Raw genomic sequence first — 16,952 nt, 5'->3', positions numbered from 1 at the left:
AGAGATAAGGCTACTGAGTAAAAGAAAACATGTTCCTTAGAACGGAATTTACATATCCATTAAAGAAGAATTGTTGATAGGATGTTTAGTACAAAGTTGTGATGGATAGAGATAACGCTTTATAACCTAGAAATACCTACTCAGCTATGTTGAATAAACTAAAGTTTGCTAGAGTTTTTTCCTTCTAAAGCATCCAAAGACTCTGCTAAGCCATTCCTCTCATTTTAGTGAATGTAAATTAACATTCATATGGGCATTCGTAGATCAGTTGTAGCTATTTTTCCTCCTAGAATCTTAAGGTCCCATGCCACCTATTTTCAGCCCTGGGGCTTTTCAGAAACCCCAATTACAGTTGGGAAAGGTTTTTCACAATGTTTTCCCATATTTGAAACATAGATTAGAACTCTGAACCTTAATTTTCATTCTTCTGGGATTTAAACATTGTGGAGTTGTAATACTTATCTTAAACTTTGTCTTATTTCAAACTTATTTCAAACATCTATAGGAATAGAGAACATAGTATAATGAACCCATCGCCAGTTTCACCAGATGACCAGTCTTATTTCTACTCTAACCACTAATCTGTACACCCTCACTGGGTTATTTTGTGGAGAATACCAGATTTACCATTTCATCTATAAATAGAATTGTATGTATCTAAAATAGTGGTTCTCACCCAGGGACACTTTTGGCACCCCCCACCCCGGGAGGGGACCATTTGACAGTGTCACTACTCAGGCCTGAGTGTGTGTGTTCCTGGCATCCATTCAACAGAGGCCAGGATACTCTTAACATCCTACAGTACAGGACAGACTCTCACAATAATGACCTATCTAATCCAAATGTCAGGAGTGCCAAGGTTGATCCAAAAGTTACAAGCTTTTAGAAAAACACCTGTGCATTTGCTAGTTATCACACCTAAAAAAATAATAATTTTTAATATCACTAAGTATCTATTCAGAATAAAAATTACATGTACTTTTTTTTAGGTCTCTGTTAATGGGCTACTTTTGCCATTTCCATTTCTAGTTGTGTATGCAGGTACTTTTTAATGCAGGAAATGAGGGAACAATTATAGTTTCACTTAGATGTTAGAATAGGAAGAAATTTAAACAGCATTTTAAAAATGCAAATACCTTGTACAAAGTGATGGCATCTATATCTACCAAACATTTTTGACCAGAGAATTCTTTTATTCACACAAGTCCTGTTAACATCTTGTCACAAATAAGATATGATTTGGAAAATGCTGTTTTAATGAAGATAGATAAGAAATTAGTATAGCTATTTCAGAAAATATTACAAAGATATAAATTTTGTTTAAATGTTATGTATACTTTGTGATTTTATTTCATTCCTTTTGAAAGCTGTCACCTTGATTTCATATGGTGACTTGTTTTTAATTGTATCAATCTGAATGAATGTTAGCTTACCAAGTAAATTTCCCCAACTGCATATTAATCATGTTTCCTATGGAATCTTCATCTGTAGAAACTGAGATAGTAGTATATTCACTTTATACAATTTCTTTATGAAGCTTAATGAGATAAAAGCACAATGCTCAGACTGCTAGCAGATACTGTTATTAACATAAAACACATTTATTTCCTGTACCTTTAGGAGAACAAGGAGACTGGCATGGAGAGTGTGATTGAAGCAGTTGCCCATTTCAAGTGAGTTTATTTTCTATTTTTTCACATTTGATTTTATACATTAATTTTTCTTAGAGTGTTTCCTTTGATGGAAGTAAGAATAAAATTGTTGTTTTCAGAGAGTGACAACCATTTTCAGACTTGTAATTCTGAACTAGATTTCTCACTGACATTTCTCTTTTATGATCTAGCCCTATTTAGCAACTTACAGTAGATATATGAGAATTTTCATTGTATTCAAAATAGGTGTTCATAGCTGATAGTTTCAAATAGCTGAAATTAACCTGATCTTAAGGGCATGCATTGTGCTTCCTTTGCTTCCATTTGAATGTGCCGCCTGAGCGGTGGGTCAGCCTCCGAGTCATGCTTTCCTTGGTGTCCAGTGTGTCAGCCAGTCAGTAAACTAGTTTCCCCTTAAGGTTGTTGAGGCAGTTTCTTAATCCTGCTTTTTCTTTGCTCCTCACTTCAATGACAGTGTCGTTATTTCTATTGATTTTAAAAACAATACATGTTTTTGGGGGAAGTATAAAAAAAAAAGACTAGAAAAGAGACTCTCAAGGACTTCTCAGGTGGCTCAGTGGTAAAGAATCCACCTACCAATGCAGGAAAGCTGGGTTCAATCCCTGATCAAAGAAGATCCCACATGCCATGGAACAGCTAAGCCCATGTGCCACAACTGCTGAGCCCACATTAGATCACAACTGCTGTGGTCTAGAGCCCAAGTGCAGCAGCTACTGAAGCCATGCACCTAGAGCCGCTGTTCTGCAATAAGAGAAACCACTGCAAGAAGAAGCCTGTACACCTCAACCAAGAGTAGCCCCTGCTCTCTGCAACCAGAGAAAGCCCATGTAGCAGCAAAGACCCAGCACAGCCAAAATAAATATAAATAAATTATTAAAAAAAAATTCTCTCAACCCAAATTACACCTGCTTTTTTCACTTGGTAGAACTTTTCATAGACATCTTTACATGTCAAAATATAGAAGTTAACATCACTTTTAATAGTTGTCGATTGTTTGGAGATGGCGTAATGTGTGTTACCTGTCCCTTATTGTTAGACTTCAAATTGCTGTCACTACAATGACCATCACATTCCCGTGTCCAGTTAGAATAAATCCACAGTGGACATGCTAGATAAAAATGGATGTACATAAAGCTTTGGATATAGATTCCCAAATGAATCCACAGAAAGCAGTTCCAGCTTATGCTCACCAGCAGGTTATGAGATCTTTAAATTATTATTTTTTTTTTAATTTTTGGCTGCCATGGGTCTTCATTGCTATGCATGGGCTCTCTCTAGTTGTATAGGCTTCTTACTGTGGTAGCTTTTCTTGTGAAGCACAGGCTCTAGAGCATGGCTTCAGTAGTAACAGCACACAAACTTAGTTGCCTGGTGGTATGTGGAATCTTCCCAGATCAGGGATCAAACCCATGTCCCGTGCATTGGCAGGCAGATTCTTAACCACTGGACCACAAAGGAAGTCCAGTATATGAGATTTAAGAATTTTTTTCTTCCCCAAAGGAAACCTGGATTAACAGGACGAGGCATGTATGAACTGAAACCAGAGTGTGCCAAAGAGTTCAATTTGTATTTCTATCACTTTTCAAGGGCAGAGCAATCCAAGGTAATTGGGAAAATTAAAAGTATATTGGGAAAGGGTTGCTTGGAGTTTTTCTGTTTTTGTTTTTTCCTAAACAACTTTTACTGCTTTTCACACAGATTGAAAAAGGACACATTTTTATTGTAGGAAATTCGGAAAATATGAAAAGGTGTAAAGAAGAAAGTACAGATTACCTATAATACCACCACTTAACATATGGGGTTTTCCCCTTAGTACTTTGTGCATACATAAAAGAGATCTATATAATTATACACGTACCTACACATATCGAATTGTATGTATTTTATTGGCTTTTGAAGACAAATCATCAACCTTATGGTAATCAGTTAACCTGTTTTACACTCATTTCGGAATTGCTAGTGCTTAACATTATGTTTTCCCATGGTGACTTATGGAATTTAACTAGTTAAATTTTGCCTTTTAGCAGTTTACTCTTAAAAATAAGTTTGGAATAAATGGCATTAAACGAAACTTAAGCATGAAGCTTTTGTTTCCTAGTTGGTTGGTTGGTTTTTTTTTTTGAAGTATAGTTGATTTACAATGTTATGTTAGTTTCAGGTATACAATACAGTGATTCAGTCTTTATATAATATGTAGTTTTTCAGATACTTTTCCCTTATAGGTTATTATAAAATATTGATTATAGTTCCCTGTGCTATGTAGTAGGTCCTTGTTGGTTATCTGTTTTGTATATAGCAGTGTTTATTCATTTTTGATACATGATATAGAGCTCAAACCTAAATAATTTTTTGACTTTGGTTGATACATGTTTCCCCTGAATTTTAAACCAAGAAAGAATCCACCTGGGGGATTCTCTTAGTGGAAGGGGAAATTAACCTTGATATCAGTTTCAGGGTGATGACAAAATTAAGGATAGAAATTTCCTAAAATCAGAAGTTAGTATGAGAAAGATTAACTTATATCAGTAGTTTCGGATATTGTTTCATATTACTTATTCTGTGTCCAAATTAATTCATTTTTATTAGGCAGAGGAAGCTCAACGGAAATTGAAAAGACAAAATAAAGAAGATACAGGTATTTTTAATCTTTCCCAAAATCTCATGTCAGTCTCTTAATTGTTAAAGGTTGTTTTGTATAGACTATGATAATGATCCTTAGTGAAGTGAAAGATTTAAATGTAAGCTTTCTGAATGAATGAACATTTAAAGGGCTAATATAGACGTAGTCTTGTACTGAGTCACCTCTGAGTTTATCTCAGTTTTATCTCAGATCTTCAGATATTTCTAGGGGAAAGGAAGACATTCTTTTATACTACTGCTATTTACGGAGCTACTTTTATGCATTTAACTGATCTGAGAAGGTAAAATATAGCTTTAAGATGCAAATATTCTTTGAAGGCTATCAAAAGTATGTAATAAGGTCATAGTTTTTTTGCTTTGGTTTGGTTTAAAGCATGTTCTACAAAAGAAGCCAATAATATCTTTATTTTCAGCACTTCCACCTCCAGTTTTGCCCCCATTCTGCCCTCTGTTTGCAAGTCTGGTTAACATTTTGCAGTCAGATGTCATGTTGTTAATCATGAGGACAGTGTTGCAGTGGACTGTAGAACATAGTGGACATATCTGGTCTGAGTCCATGCTGCAAAGGGTAAGTTTGAAGACATTATTATTTATATTTCAGTGGTTTTGTAGTAGAAACCAAAGTACAAAATAGTCTTTCAATATCTGTACATGGGACACTTCAGTTAAAATGTAGTGTTATCTTACTTTGAAATAAAGTATTTTATTTCTATTTTTGTGTCTAAGGATAAAAACGAGAGCTTGGCAGATGTTTTTACACCACGTGTTTGTGATTACCCTGCTCTTGTTGGCAGATCTGCCTCTCACTGACTGGTCCTGATCTGTCTTTGTTTATACAGTACTCTGATATTTGTATAATGTGTTATCTTTACATTTGTTTTTTACTTAATTCTCTTTAAAAACTTGTGAGTTCATTAATACTTATATTTTGCAATTGAAGAAATTGAAAGTCAGGTACCTATGGTCTTATAGCTAATTAGTGGCAAGTTCAGAACCTTTTGTTTGTATTTTACTTTATAGCTTTAATGAATGTAAGTCATTCATAAATTATTATCTCACTAAATTCACATAATACCCCTATGTAGATAGTAGATAGTTTTTCTTCTGTATAGATGAGGAAGGCAGGGTTCAGTGAGAGTCAATTAACTGGTCCATGTTACTCAACTAGAAAGAAAGATAATAATAATACTCAGTTAATAGAATTAGCCTATTCTTGCCAGGCACTTTTATGTACCATACTGGTAAGCCTCAAAGCTCTAGTGGGAAGCTAATGTTTTTTCCCATTTTAAAAATGATGAAGTTAGGCTTAGAGGAACTCCCTAAAGGCATGTAGCTTCAAAATAGCAAAGCCAGAATTCAGATGGTGAGCCTTGCTTCAAAGCTACTGTTTCCCATTGTCTCAGCAGCATCAAGTATCCCACTGGCTAAGATATTTGCATATGTATACTCCCCTCCTGTTTATAAACATACACTTAAAAATGTGAAAGCATGGCTGGATGGGAGGGCATTTTGGGAGAGAATGGATACATGTGTGTATGGCTGAGTCCCTTCACTGTTCACCTAAAACTATTACTGCTGCTGCTGAGTCCCTTCAGTCGTGTCCGACTCTGTGCGACCCTGTAGACGGCAGCCCACCAGGCTCCCCCGTCCCTGGGAGTCTCCAGGCAAGAACACTGGAGTGGGTTGCCATTTCCTTCTCCAATGCATGAAAGTGAAAAGTGAAAGTGAGGTCACTCAGTTGTGTCCAACTCTTCACGACCCCGTGGACTGCAGCCTACCAGGCTCGTCCACCCATGGGATTTTCCAGGCAAGAGTACTGGAGTGGGGTGCCATTGCCTTCTCCGGAAACTATCACAGTATTGTTAATTGGCTATACCCCAATAATAAAAAGTTTAAACTAAAAAATAAAATTAGATTACAGAAATTAAAAATAATAAAATGTAAAAGCATGGAGTTGTGGTGTACTGGAGACGATCAGTATTATATGAGCAAAAGATTTGTGGGAAACGATGGAGAAAAGAGGAATGAACATCATTTATCTTATGTATACATTGGCTTTACGTCATTCACACCAATGTTCTTCTAAGTATTTTGACAATCACAGCAGCCCTATGTATAGGGAAAGGTACAGAGACACCACACACGTATCTCCTTCAAAAATTGGGGAGAAGGGTAAAGAACAATAAAGATCAGACAGATTCAGTGTAGTTATATTCTTAGAAGTCTAGCAATGAATTTTTCATAGGTATGCTGAACATCTTTATAAATGATGTGGCATTAGAGATAAAAGTATGTCTCTTTCTGAGGTGATTTTTAGTCCTTAGAAAAACTAAACTAGTATTATAGATTAGATAATTATGTGATCAATGCTTTCAGGTCTAATTATTTGACCACTGATCCTTAGAATCAGTGGTTTTTAAGACTGTAGTGTAGGGATGGAATATTGGAGAAGGAAATGGCAACCCACTCCAGTGTTCTTGCCTGGAGAATCCCAGGGCCGGGGGAGCCTGGTCGCACAGAGTCGGACACAACTGAAGTGACTTAGCAGCAGCAGTAGGGATGGAATAAAACTGAAAATTATATGAATTGCTAGTCACAGCTGTTAGTAATTTTAACTTACCTTAAGAATTTGCAATTGAATTTTCTTCCTAGCTAAAATAGAAATTTTTGTTTCCTTGCTTGGAAATCTTTATTAGAAAATGAACTTTAGAGTTTGGATTTAATAAAAATTAGTACTTTGAATTATTTTTTTACTATACTTAATCTTTAATAGTTTGATTTCTCTTTTTTCAGTAGTGGATTATTATTTGTTTTTTCTTACAAAATTATGTACTTGTATTTTAGGTATTACATTTAATTGGAATGGCACTACAAGAAGAAAAACAGCATTTAGAGAATGTCATGGAGGAGCATGTCATAACATTTACCTTCACACAGAAGATATCGAGTATGTATACAACTTCTACTAAACTAACTCAACATATCAGTGATTTTTTAAGTGTAGTATAACCTCTTTTATTTGATCATACAGGTTTGAAGTAGATTATATTGAATCCAATTTTCTGAGGTTATCTGTATTTACCTGTGTATTTTATCAGAGCCTGTGTACTTATCAGATCTAATTCATTTTCCTAGACTTGTAAAATCTCAGGTAGACCTTTCAGCTGGGTTTTTATTGAATTTTGCTAGAGGTTATCTTAGAATAATCATATGGTGTAAGACGTCAGTTTTTGAATGATGAAAGCATTCTAGTTGTTAACAGATTGTTTGTGAAATACAAATATGTCACATTTTGAGAAGTATTGAAAATTTCTAAAAGAGCTGTAATCAAATGATAGGCCAATATTATAAGCAATTTCATTTTATCTTCTTTTGCCTGGTAGTAAGCACTATTGCCTGGAGAACCCCAGGGATGGGGGAGCCTGGTAGGCTGCTGTCTATGGGGTTGCACAGAGTTGGACACGACTGAAGCGACTTAGCAGCAGCAGCAGCAGCAGCAGCAAGCACTATGAAGTCTTAACTGTTATTCACATGCCCATTTTTTCCTCCACCTTAGAACCTGGTGAGGCTCCAAACAACTCACCTAGTATACTAGCTATGCTGGAAACACTGCAGAATGCTCCCTACCTAGAAGTCCACAAAGATATGATTAAGTGGATATTAAAGGTAAAGTTTCCTACATCACTCTGCTTTTTGTGAAAAATATTAAATGTTTATCTTTAAATTTTATAATGTTTCATAGCTTCAGAGTAACTGATACTTTTTTTCATAGACTTTTAATGCTATTAAGAAGTTAAGGGAGAGTTCATCCACCAGTCCTGTGGCAGAGACAGAAGGAACCATAATGGAAGAGGTAAAAGATGTAAAGTGTAATACTGAAAAGTTGTGGCAAGGTCACTTTAAGCAATTAAATGTATCTGCAGTAAGTTGGTAGTTGATATTATTCACAAACATGTAAATCCAAAGAAGTTGTGGCACTGTTTGTTTATTTTTGTAGCAATCTTTTGGACTGCCTTTTTTTTTTCTTTAGCATGTTAAGTTGATTAAAAGTCTAATTAGTATTTACAATAAAAATATTTCTCTTTTGGGGGAAACATGTGCATTTAGCCTCTAGTGGTCTAATTAAATGAAGTGTAATTTCAGAGTTCGAGAGACAAAGACAAAGCTGAGAGGAAGAGAAAAGCTGAGATTGCCAGATTACGCAGAGAGAAGATCATGGCTCAGATGTCTGAGATGCAGCGGCACTTTATTGATGAGAACAAAGAACTCTTTCAGCAGACGTTAGAACTGGATTCCTCTGTCTCTGCTGTACTTGATAATGGGTAAAAATTAATCACAGTTTTTGAAACGCTTGACCAGGGGTTCTCAATTGAGGGAGATGTTTGGTTTTTTTTCCTTTTTTGCATGCATGTGTGTGTGCTAAGTCGCTTCAGTCGTGTCTGACTCTGTGACCCCATGGACTATGTAGCCCGCCAGGCTCCTCTCTCCATGGGATTCTCCAGACAAGAATACTGGAGTGGGTTGCCATTTCCTTCTCCAGGGAATCTTCCCAACCTAGGGATCAAACCTACATCTCCTGTGTCTCTTGCAAGGCAAGGAGATTCTTTACTGCTGAGTCACTGGGGAAGCCCCTTTTTTCTTTATAAGTACACTTAATCCTAGAGTAATTTAGAAGAGTTGATAGAAAAATTGTGTGGCCTTGTAGTTGGAGGATTTACTCTTAGAAATCTGAGCTAATTAGCATATAATTATGAGCATGTCTCTGACTATAGATAGAATAATTCCTGTGTATACTTAAAATGTAAGTTATTCAAAAAACCCTTGACATTCATAAATGAATGAGTGCACTAGGCTCAGTTAACTTAGCATCTGGCTTCTGTGTTATATATTGGATTGCTGTGAGAACTGAAGGAGATAATTTTGATACATATGAAAGACTGTCTCTCAAGTCATCAAAACTGTGTTTTAAATATGTACATACCTAAAATCTACTGTTCTGTGATTCTATAGAAACTTCTTAGGCTCATTAATTATTCTCATAACCTTTTTATTGCAGCCCTGTGGTTTCAGATATGACTCTTACAGCATTGGGCCCAGCACAGACTCGGGTCCCTGAACAGAGACAGTGTGTCACCTGTATATTGTGTCAGGAAGAGCAAGAGGTGAATGCAGAAAGCAAGGCAATGGTCCTGGCAGCATTTGTGCAGAGATCAACTGTGTTATCAAAAGACAGAAGTAAATTCATTCAGGATCCAGGTAAGTCATAGCTATGTCCTCAACTGGCCTATTAATAGTGAGTGCCACTTAGTATGGTAAGTGACATACAGAGATTTTATTAATCTGATGATAACTCTCTAGGCTTGCTGGTATCTTGGGCAGGTAACTTGGGTGGGAATTCCTCACTTGGCAAATGCAGAAACATTCCAGTGGGTTAAGTATTATGCCTGAAGTACACAGCTGACAAATAGCAGGGATTCGAAGGAAAGCTGTCCTTTGTGATAGAACATTAACATACTTTGGTACTTAACAGTCTTTCCCATTCTTCAGACTTGTAAAGTTCCAATAATTAGTTGACACACTGAAATAACAATAATTATTTTTTCTCATGGATGGTTCCAGGGTGTAATCCTGATGAGTAAGCCTTGTGAGAAGCAGTCCTTGAGCCAGATTCTCATTTAGATTATTGAGATAGAGACTACCGTGTAGTGCAGGACATTCTTCAGGAGTCTTGGAATCAGTATCTATGGAATGGAGGGGAAGGAAGCAGGTTTGGCCAGAGGGAGAAGTTGAGCTGTATGGTACAGTTCCCAGAAGACCTTAGCCAACCCCATAGGCGCTCTGGAGCTAGATAGAGCTCAGAGCTGTCCTGAGTTGGGGTAAGGGGGTGGGTTTTTTATACCCTGACACTGATAATAAACTGGTTGTGGGCTGCCTCTGGAAAGAGGTGTGACCTTGAGCAAAGCAGTGTGACCCTGAGCAAAGTCTCTTAAAGAGGGATAATAGTTGAGTGCTCCCTTTTAACAGCTGATGGAGTAAGTCATTCATTCCTGCAGGGGCATCTGGGCTACACCTTGTGTCCACCATAGATACTTTGATGTTTCTACTCTTCTATTTGTTTATATGTGCATGTGCCTCAGTGATACCAGTAAATGTCGTGAGAGCAGGAGCTGTCTTAATTTCCAAGGCACTTGTTTAGCCAGTGCCTTTCACATTGTATTACTAGAAGGAAGTTTGAGAGCTCACTGGTAAAATTGCCTTTTCCCTACATGGGAAGTCTTCAGAGTGTGGCTCTCAAGCCCCCTTGTTAAGAAAGATTGGTCTGCTTCATCTTAAGAAATGATCATTTGTACCAGATGGTTTACAAATTTCATTCTAGGCTGAAGATAAAGTTATCACCTGTATTTAGTTTGTTACCTGCTTGGGAAAACTGACTGGCTATAAGTGGATTTTTTTTAAGGCTTTCACAGTTTAGATCATTAAAGATTTCTTTATGCTGTGAAATTTGCACTATTCTATTATATAAAGCAAATTGAAATGAGTAATTTTACTGTTAGAGAATTTCTAAAATTATGCTAACTAATGTAGAGAATTCCAAGAATTCCCAAAGAAGTCAGCTAGCCAATTTATGTTTGTCTTCATTTTTCATCTCCTTTGAATATAAAAATTAGTGCCAGAACAGAAGACTGTGAATTGCCCTTTTTCCCTGCTCTGGACTGGGCTGCTGTCCTGGTACTTGGCTGCACCTATGACTCGTACAGTAATTGTGGCTCTTCTCTGCATGAGTGTCCTTAAGCAGAATCTCCTCTAGGGAGCGCCCCACTACTGCCAGGACATATTTTTTGTTCGAGATCATTGTGACCCAGCTGCCCTGAAGGCATTAAAGACAGCTCCATCATTTGTGGGAAATAGGAGTCTCTCAGTGCCCTGAAAACGTGATGTGTTCAAAAAATTAGATGTACTTAAGTACAGAATTCCCTGGAGAAGAAAATAACAACCCACTCCAGTATTCTTGCCTGGAAAATGCCATGGACAGAGAAGCCTACAGGGGGCTATAGTCCGTAGGGTCGCAGAGTCAGACATAGCTGAGAGTCAGACAAAACTGAGCGACTAAACAACAACAGGATTCCAGTTTCAGTTCACAGTTCAAGGAAGTTTCACTAATTTGCTCAGGGTAATGAAAATTAGAGAGTCCTGTATTCTAAATAATCTAGGGTCTTGCATAAATTACTGGTATCTCAAAGGAATAAACTAGCATTTCATTTGAAGTTTACAAGCTCTTAGTAAGGATTTCACAATTTAACGTTGTACATTTGTTATAGGAATATTAAATGCTTGAGTTTTCTCTTATGTTTTCTGTTTGTTTTATAATGCAGAAAATTATGATCCATTATTCATGCACCCTGATCTGTCTTGTGGAATACATACTGGTAGCTGTGGGCATATTATGCATGCACACTGTTGGCAAAGGTAATTTATATTCTTAATATTAGTCAAGAGAAGCTTACCCAAAGACTCAAAATTTAATTTTTTAATAAAGGAAATTCCATTCTAGAAAAAGGGGAGAAAACTAAACACATTGGAAGAAAAAAAGACTCCATTATTACTGCCTAACAGATAACAATTAAAATTAATTTGCTTTGTCAGTGCATTTAAAGGAGTTGACTTAGAAACTTCATAGTATATCAAATATAATTTTTAATTTAGGGGTCTGTATTTTTTAATATGGGAAATCTAACAGACTGGATGAAGAAAAGGATTTTTACAGTGGTATAAACCTGAGAAGAATGTCTTTCTTCGGGTCCAAGGTGAACAACTCTTGATTCTGAAGATGCTAGCACTTGCCTAGTTACCTCTCAAGATTGTCATGGCTCCCTGAGCTAATATGGAATAACTTCAAACTTACTCTGTTTTGGTGCTTTCTATGCTTCTGCAGCAGCAGAAGTGCCGTTATTCTAGTACTCTGCTCATTGAGTTGTACTGAACCACCCCTAGTAAGTAGCACTAGCCCTGCGGGAATAACCACAGAGCACTAGGGCCAAGAAATATGCTACTTGGTGAATGACTGTTTGCTAATTACTACAACTTAAAATTAAAGTATCACTTTTAAAAATAATTGAGGTCATTTTAAAATTTTAATTTTTAGATGTTTTGTGGAAACAAAATGTTGAAGCTTGTGGCTCTCATTAAAAAAAAAAATTACCGTTGTTTTTGATACCTCATGTTTTCTAATTGTGAAGGTATTTTGATTCCGTTCAAGCTAAAGAACAGCGAAGGCAACAGAGATTACGCTTACATACAAGCTATGATGTAGAAAATGGAGAATTCCTTTGTCCCCTTTGTGAATGCTTGAGTAATACTGTTATTCCTCTGCTGCTTCCTCCAAGAAATATTTTTCATGGGTAAGTTTTGGTTCATAAAACCTTTGTATCAAAGAAGTAGTTTCCTTTAGAAGGTAATGAACTGATAAACCACAGCTGGGTGGGAATATCACTCTAGGTAAATGCATGTTTTCCAGGTACTTTCCAAACTTTTTATTTAGTCATTTCTTCTAGCTGACCTATGAGATACAATTTTAGTTTTTAGAAAGGAACAGACCAAAATTTTAAGTTTCTTGATCACCCATAAACACGATAAAGGATATAAAATTCCCATGGGTTCATGAAAACTGTCTCCTTTATTTCTAAGACCCTGCTTTAAATATCTCCTTCATACTTTTTTGAGACACTCAATAAATCAGTGGGGGGAGGGGCAGCCAAAACTGACCTTATTGAGCATACTAACAATTAAATATTATTTTTTGCAATTGACTGGCCAATTGAAGAATTGGGCCAAAAAGTGCATATCTGTTAGTGTATTTAAAATGTAAAATTTTGTTATTTCATGATGTTTAGTGTGCTTTTTAGTTATTCATGATCATTTTCCTTTCAAATATGAATTCGATGGTATCTCCTATTCAAACCTGACATTAAGTTTTATGAATATGAATCATCTATTTATTTCTATGCTACTATTTGGGTTTAAATTAAAGCAGAGTCAGTTTTTTTCTCTTCAATTTTAAGAGTTCAAACTATGGTGTCTTAGTCTATGCTACCACAAAATGCTCTTAAAATACCATTAGATATGATGTAAGCTCATGCTTTTTTAATTAGAAAAGAAATATCATGGTGCTGACTTATATCTGTATTTGAACTGATAAAGAAATTAGTCACTGTAAGATTAAGAATAGAATTCTCTGTGTGTAAAGAGAAAAAACTCACTTCTGTGGTTCAGGTTTTGCTTTTTTTCCCAGGAGAGTCAGTTATGGCACATTTGTTAAGAACACAAGCTATCGTGTCTGATGTAGCTGGGTTTGAATGCCACATCTGTCCCATATACAGCCTTAGTCAAGTTACATAGCTCAAAACCTCAGTTTCCTCATCTGTAAAATGGGGACAATAATATAACCTATTTTATTAAGAAAATTTTGAGGATTAAATCTAATACTGTGAAATGCTTGCAACATAACTAGGTGCTTGCAGCATAATAAGCACTCAATAAATAGTATCCATGATGTGTTGGTTGTGATATTTAAGAAATACTGGCAAATTCTGATACTGGAAAAGTGAAATTTTTGACAAATAACTCAATTTTATGCTAATAATTAGTAGCATCATATTGACAGATAATACATTTTCATTTCCATTGACAAATACCTATTCTAACTTTTAAAAGTAACAAATTTTCCCCAAGTTTTTTTGGTTGTTTTAGTATTTTAATGTTTGAAGTATGTTTAAAATATACCCGTGATGATTTAAGGAGTCTTTGTATCTTAAACTAAGCAACAGCAGAATACTAAATACTGTCTATAATCTTTTCTAGCAGGTTAAATTTTTCAGACCAACCAAATCTGACTCAGTGGATTAGAACAATATCTCAGCAAATAAAAGCATTACAGGTTCTTAGGAAAGAAGAAAGTACTCCTAGTAAGTTCTGATAACCTGCTTTCATTTTTCCCTAACATCTGAGACCATTGGAAAATACAGTTCCAGATTAAATTGTTTTAAAATATTTTAAAAGTGAAACCTCACATTTTAAAATTTGACTTACTCAAATTTTCTTTATCTTAATGAACTAAATTTGAAACTGCTACATTGCTCCTTATTCCTTGAACACACAAACTCATGTGTAGTTTATGATAGATACTTCTCACTTATTTCCCCCATTTTATTGAAGAGCTTCTGGGGGTGGGGGAGATGTAACTGAGTATCGAAGAGCTGGCTTTATTCTCCATGGGCTGACTCACTTTATTGTTGGCATTACCAAAACCTTCCCAAGTTTGATAGGTATGCACTGCACTTCCGACCTTGAGGGAAAGTGAGCTGAGCAGAATTTATACCATTGGTTTTAAGGAAACAAAACAGCATACTCCTCCAGTGGTTGCACTATCAGGAGAAGCACAGTGATTGAGGAAGGTGTCTAGCTCATCCAGAGCAATAGTACTTTTCATGCTTTGAATGTATATTTCTCCAGTTATCATTATGGGAATTTTTCCTGTTTTAATTTAGAATGAAATTTATGGCTGAAATTTATAGAACTATTGGGGACTGAACATAAAATGCTTGTTTCTGTAGTTACTGCCTCATCGAAGAATTTAGAAAATATGGATGAATTGCACCTTCCTGAAGGATTTAGACCTGATTTTCATCCTAAGTGAGTATATTATCCCTTTTACATTTGGCCCGCTTGAAATGAAAAATGAAATTAGCCATTAGTAAGAATATAAACTTGTCAAGTAGAGGAGCAAAATGCTACAGGACATTGATCTTAATAAATCCTGAGACTTAATGCAGGAATACTGATAAACACTTAAGACCTACATGGCATGTTTAATTCTCACAAACTTCTCCTAGGTGTTGCTGACTCCCTACTGCACCCCTTTATCTGGCTTTCCTTGATAGCACCTCATCCATGCATCTAAATCCAAGCTGCTCAGCCTCCTCACCAAAGTCCATGCTTCCTGCTGACTTCTGTATTTCTATTTACGGTCCCACCAACCTCTTAGTAACTCTGGATCAAAACCAGAGTGTTTTCAGCTTTATTTTAGTTCAGTCTCTCAGTTGTGTCCAACTCTTTGCAACCCCATGGACTGCGGCACGCCAGGCTTGCCTGTCTATCACCAACTCCCGGAGCTTGCTCAAACTCATGTCCGTCGAGTTGGTGATGCCATCCAACCATCTCCTCTCTCATCCCCTTCTCCATTTGCCTTCAATCTTTCCCAGCATCAGGGTCTTTTCCAGTGAGTCAGTTCTTTGCATCAGGTGGCCAAAGGATTGGAGTTTCAGCTTCAGCATCAGTCCTTCCAATGAATATTCAGGACTGATTTCCTTTAGGATGGACTGGTTGGATCTCCTTGCAGTCCAAGGGACTCTCAAGAGTCTTCTACAACACCACAGTTGGCCACATTTTACCCCATAACCAGTAAGTTACAAAGTATAGCCCAGATTCTAAAACTAGACTGCATTTGTTCAGTTCCAGCACCACTGTTTATTAGCTGTGCAACTTTGTGCAAATCACTTAACCTCATTCAGTTTCCTCATCTGTAAAGGGAAGAAAATAACACCTACCTCATATGTGTTACAAAGTAACATAATGCACTTAAAGTTACCTGGCAGCTGTGCCTGGCACATACAAAATATCTCAGCAAAAGTAGTACATGTATGCATGCTCAGTCGCATCCATCTCTTTATAACCCTATGGACTGTGGCCCACCTGACTCCTCTGTCCATGGGACTTCCCAGGTAAGAATACTGCTGCTGATGTGGGTTGCCATTTCCTGCTCCAGGGGATCTTCCTGACTCAGGGATCAAACCTGTGTCTCTTGCATTGACAGACAGATTCTTTACCACTGTGCCACCTGGGAAGCTGGCAAAAACAGTACTAAAAGGTTTAAATAGAATAAACATCAGTCATGTGCTCCCACATTCCCCCTTCCCGTCCCCAGTCCTGTCATTTTGTTCTTTCTACTATTTACTTCCTTATTTCTAATTAAGATGCTTAATCAACTGTGTTTTGATTCATCTTTTTTTTTTTAAAGTATCTTTACAGAGACTGTAGTAATGTAGGATTCAGCTTTTACCTCTTCCCTATTCACTTACACCTCACCAATCTTCCTGTAGAGTTATTCTACAATTTTTGGTTAAATCATTTGTCAGATTTTACATTATAATTGTTAATACTGATAAGTTGTGTGATAAATCTTTCTTCTACAATTTTGTTTTCCTGTGGTTAATAATTAACCTTTTCTTTTTTTTTTATGTACTTGGTTTTCTGTGTATATAATACTTTTTGTCCTAAATGCTGCTGTAGGTCTGCCTAGCAGTAGCTATTAGTGCTTGGATCCATCTGATGATCTTCTTCCCTGAAGCCCTCCTCCCACAGCCTCTGTCCTCTCGCACCAATGAGGACAGGGCACAACTCTTACCCTAACACTCGCCCTGACCATGCTCCTCTTGTTTGCTGGATCTTGTATCCTTCTCTTTCTTCATTTACTCTCTCACGTGGCATGCCTCAGCAGATTCCTGAGGAAAGGTGCCTGGATGTTAAATTTTCCATGTCTGAAAATACATTGCTTGTATCCCTATGCTTGATGGATGGTTTGGG

General features: G+C 36.7%; 1 protein-coding gene across 3 annotated transcripts in view; it reads left to right on the top strand.

Moving 5' to 3' along the window:
- The window catches only part of UBR2 (ubiquitin protein ligase E3 component n-recognin 2), a 108,100-nt gene that overhangs the window by 73,047 nt on the left and 18,101 nt on the right, over positions 1-16,952 (top strand). For 2 of the 3 annotated variants that reach the window (XM_010863163.1, XM_010863164.1), the window contains exons 22-34: positions 1,621-1,673; positions 3,174-3,276; positions 4,260-4,308; positions 4,727-4,881; positions 7,158-7,260; positions 7,870-7,979; positions 8,086-8,166; positions 8,457-8,635; positions 9,370-9,569; positions 11,687-11,780; positions 12,551-12,712; positions 14,172-14,275; positions 14,924-15,002. In XM_010863163.1, the coding sequence (XP_010861465.1) occupies positions 1,621-1,673; positions 3,174-3,276; positions 4,260-4,308; positions 4,727-4,881; positions 7,158-7,260; positions 7,870-7,979; positions 8,086-8,166; positions 8,457-8,635; positions 9,370-9,569; positions 11,687-11,780; positions 12,551-12,712; positions 14,172-14,275; positions 14,924-15,002 (1,472 nt within the window). The remainder of the gene's footprint in view (positions 1-1,620; positions 1,674-3,173; positions 3,277-4,259; positions 4,309-4,726; positions 4,882-7,157; positions 7,261-7,869; positions 7,980-8,085; positions 8,167-8,456; positions 8,636-9,369; positions 9,570-11,686; positions 11,781-12,550; positions 12,713-14,171; positions 14,276-14,923; positions 15,003-16,952) is intronic. The other variant, XM_010863166.1, reaches the window with a different exon arrangement.

Source organism: Bison bison, unplaced genomic scaffold (genome assembly GCF_000754665.1).
Source record: "Bison bison bison isolate TAMUID 2011002044 unplaced genomic scaffold, Bison_UMD1.0 scf7180017864487, whole genome shotgun sequence".
NCBI lineage: Eukaryota > Metazoa > Chordata > Mammalia > Artiodactyla > Bovidae > Bison > Bison bison.
The sequence above is the reverse complement of the archived record's forward strand: the minus strand, read 5'-3'. Positions and strand labels throughout refer to the sequence as shown.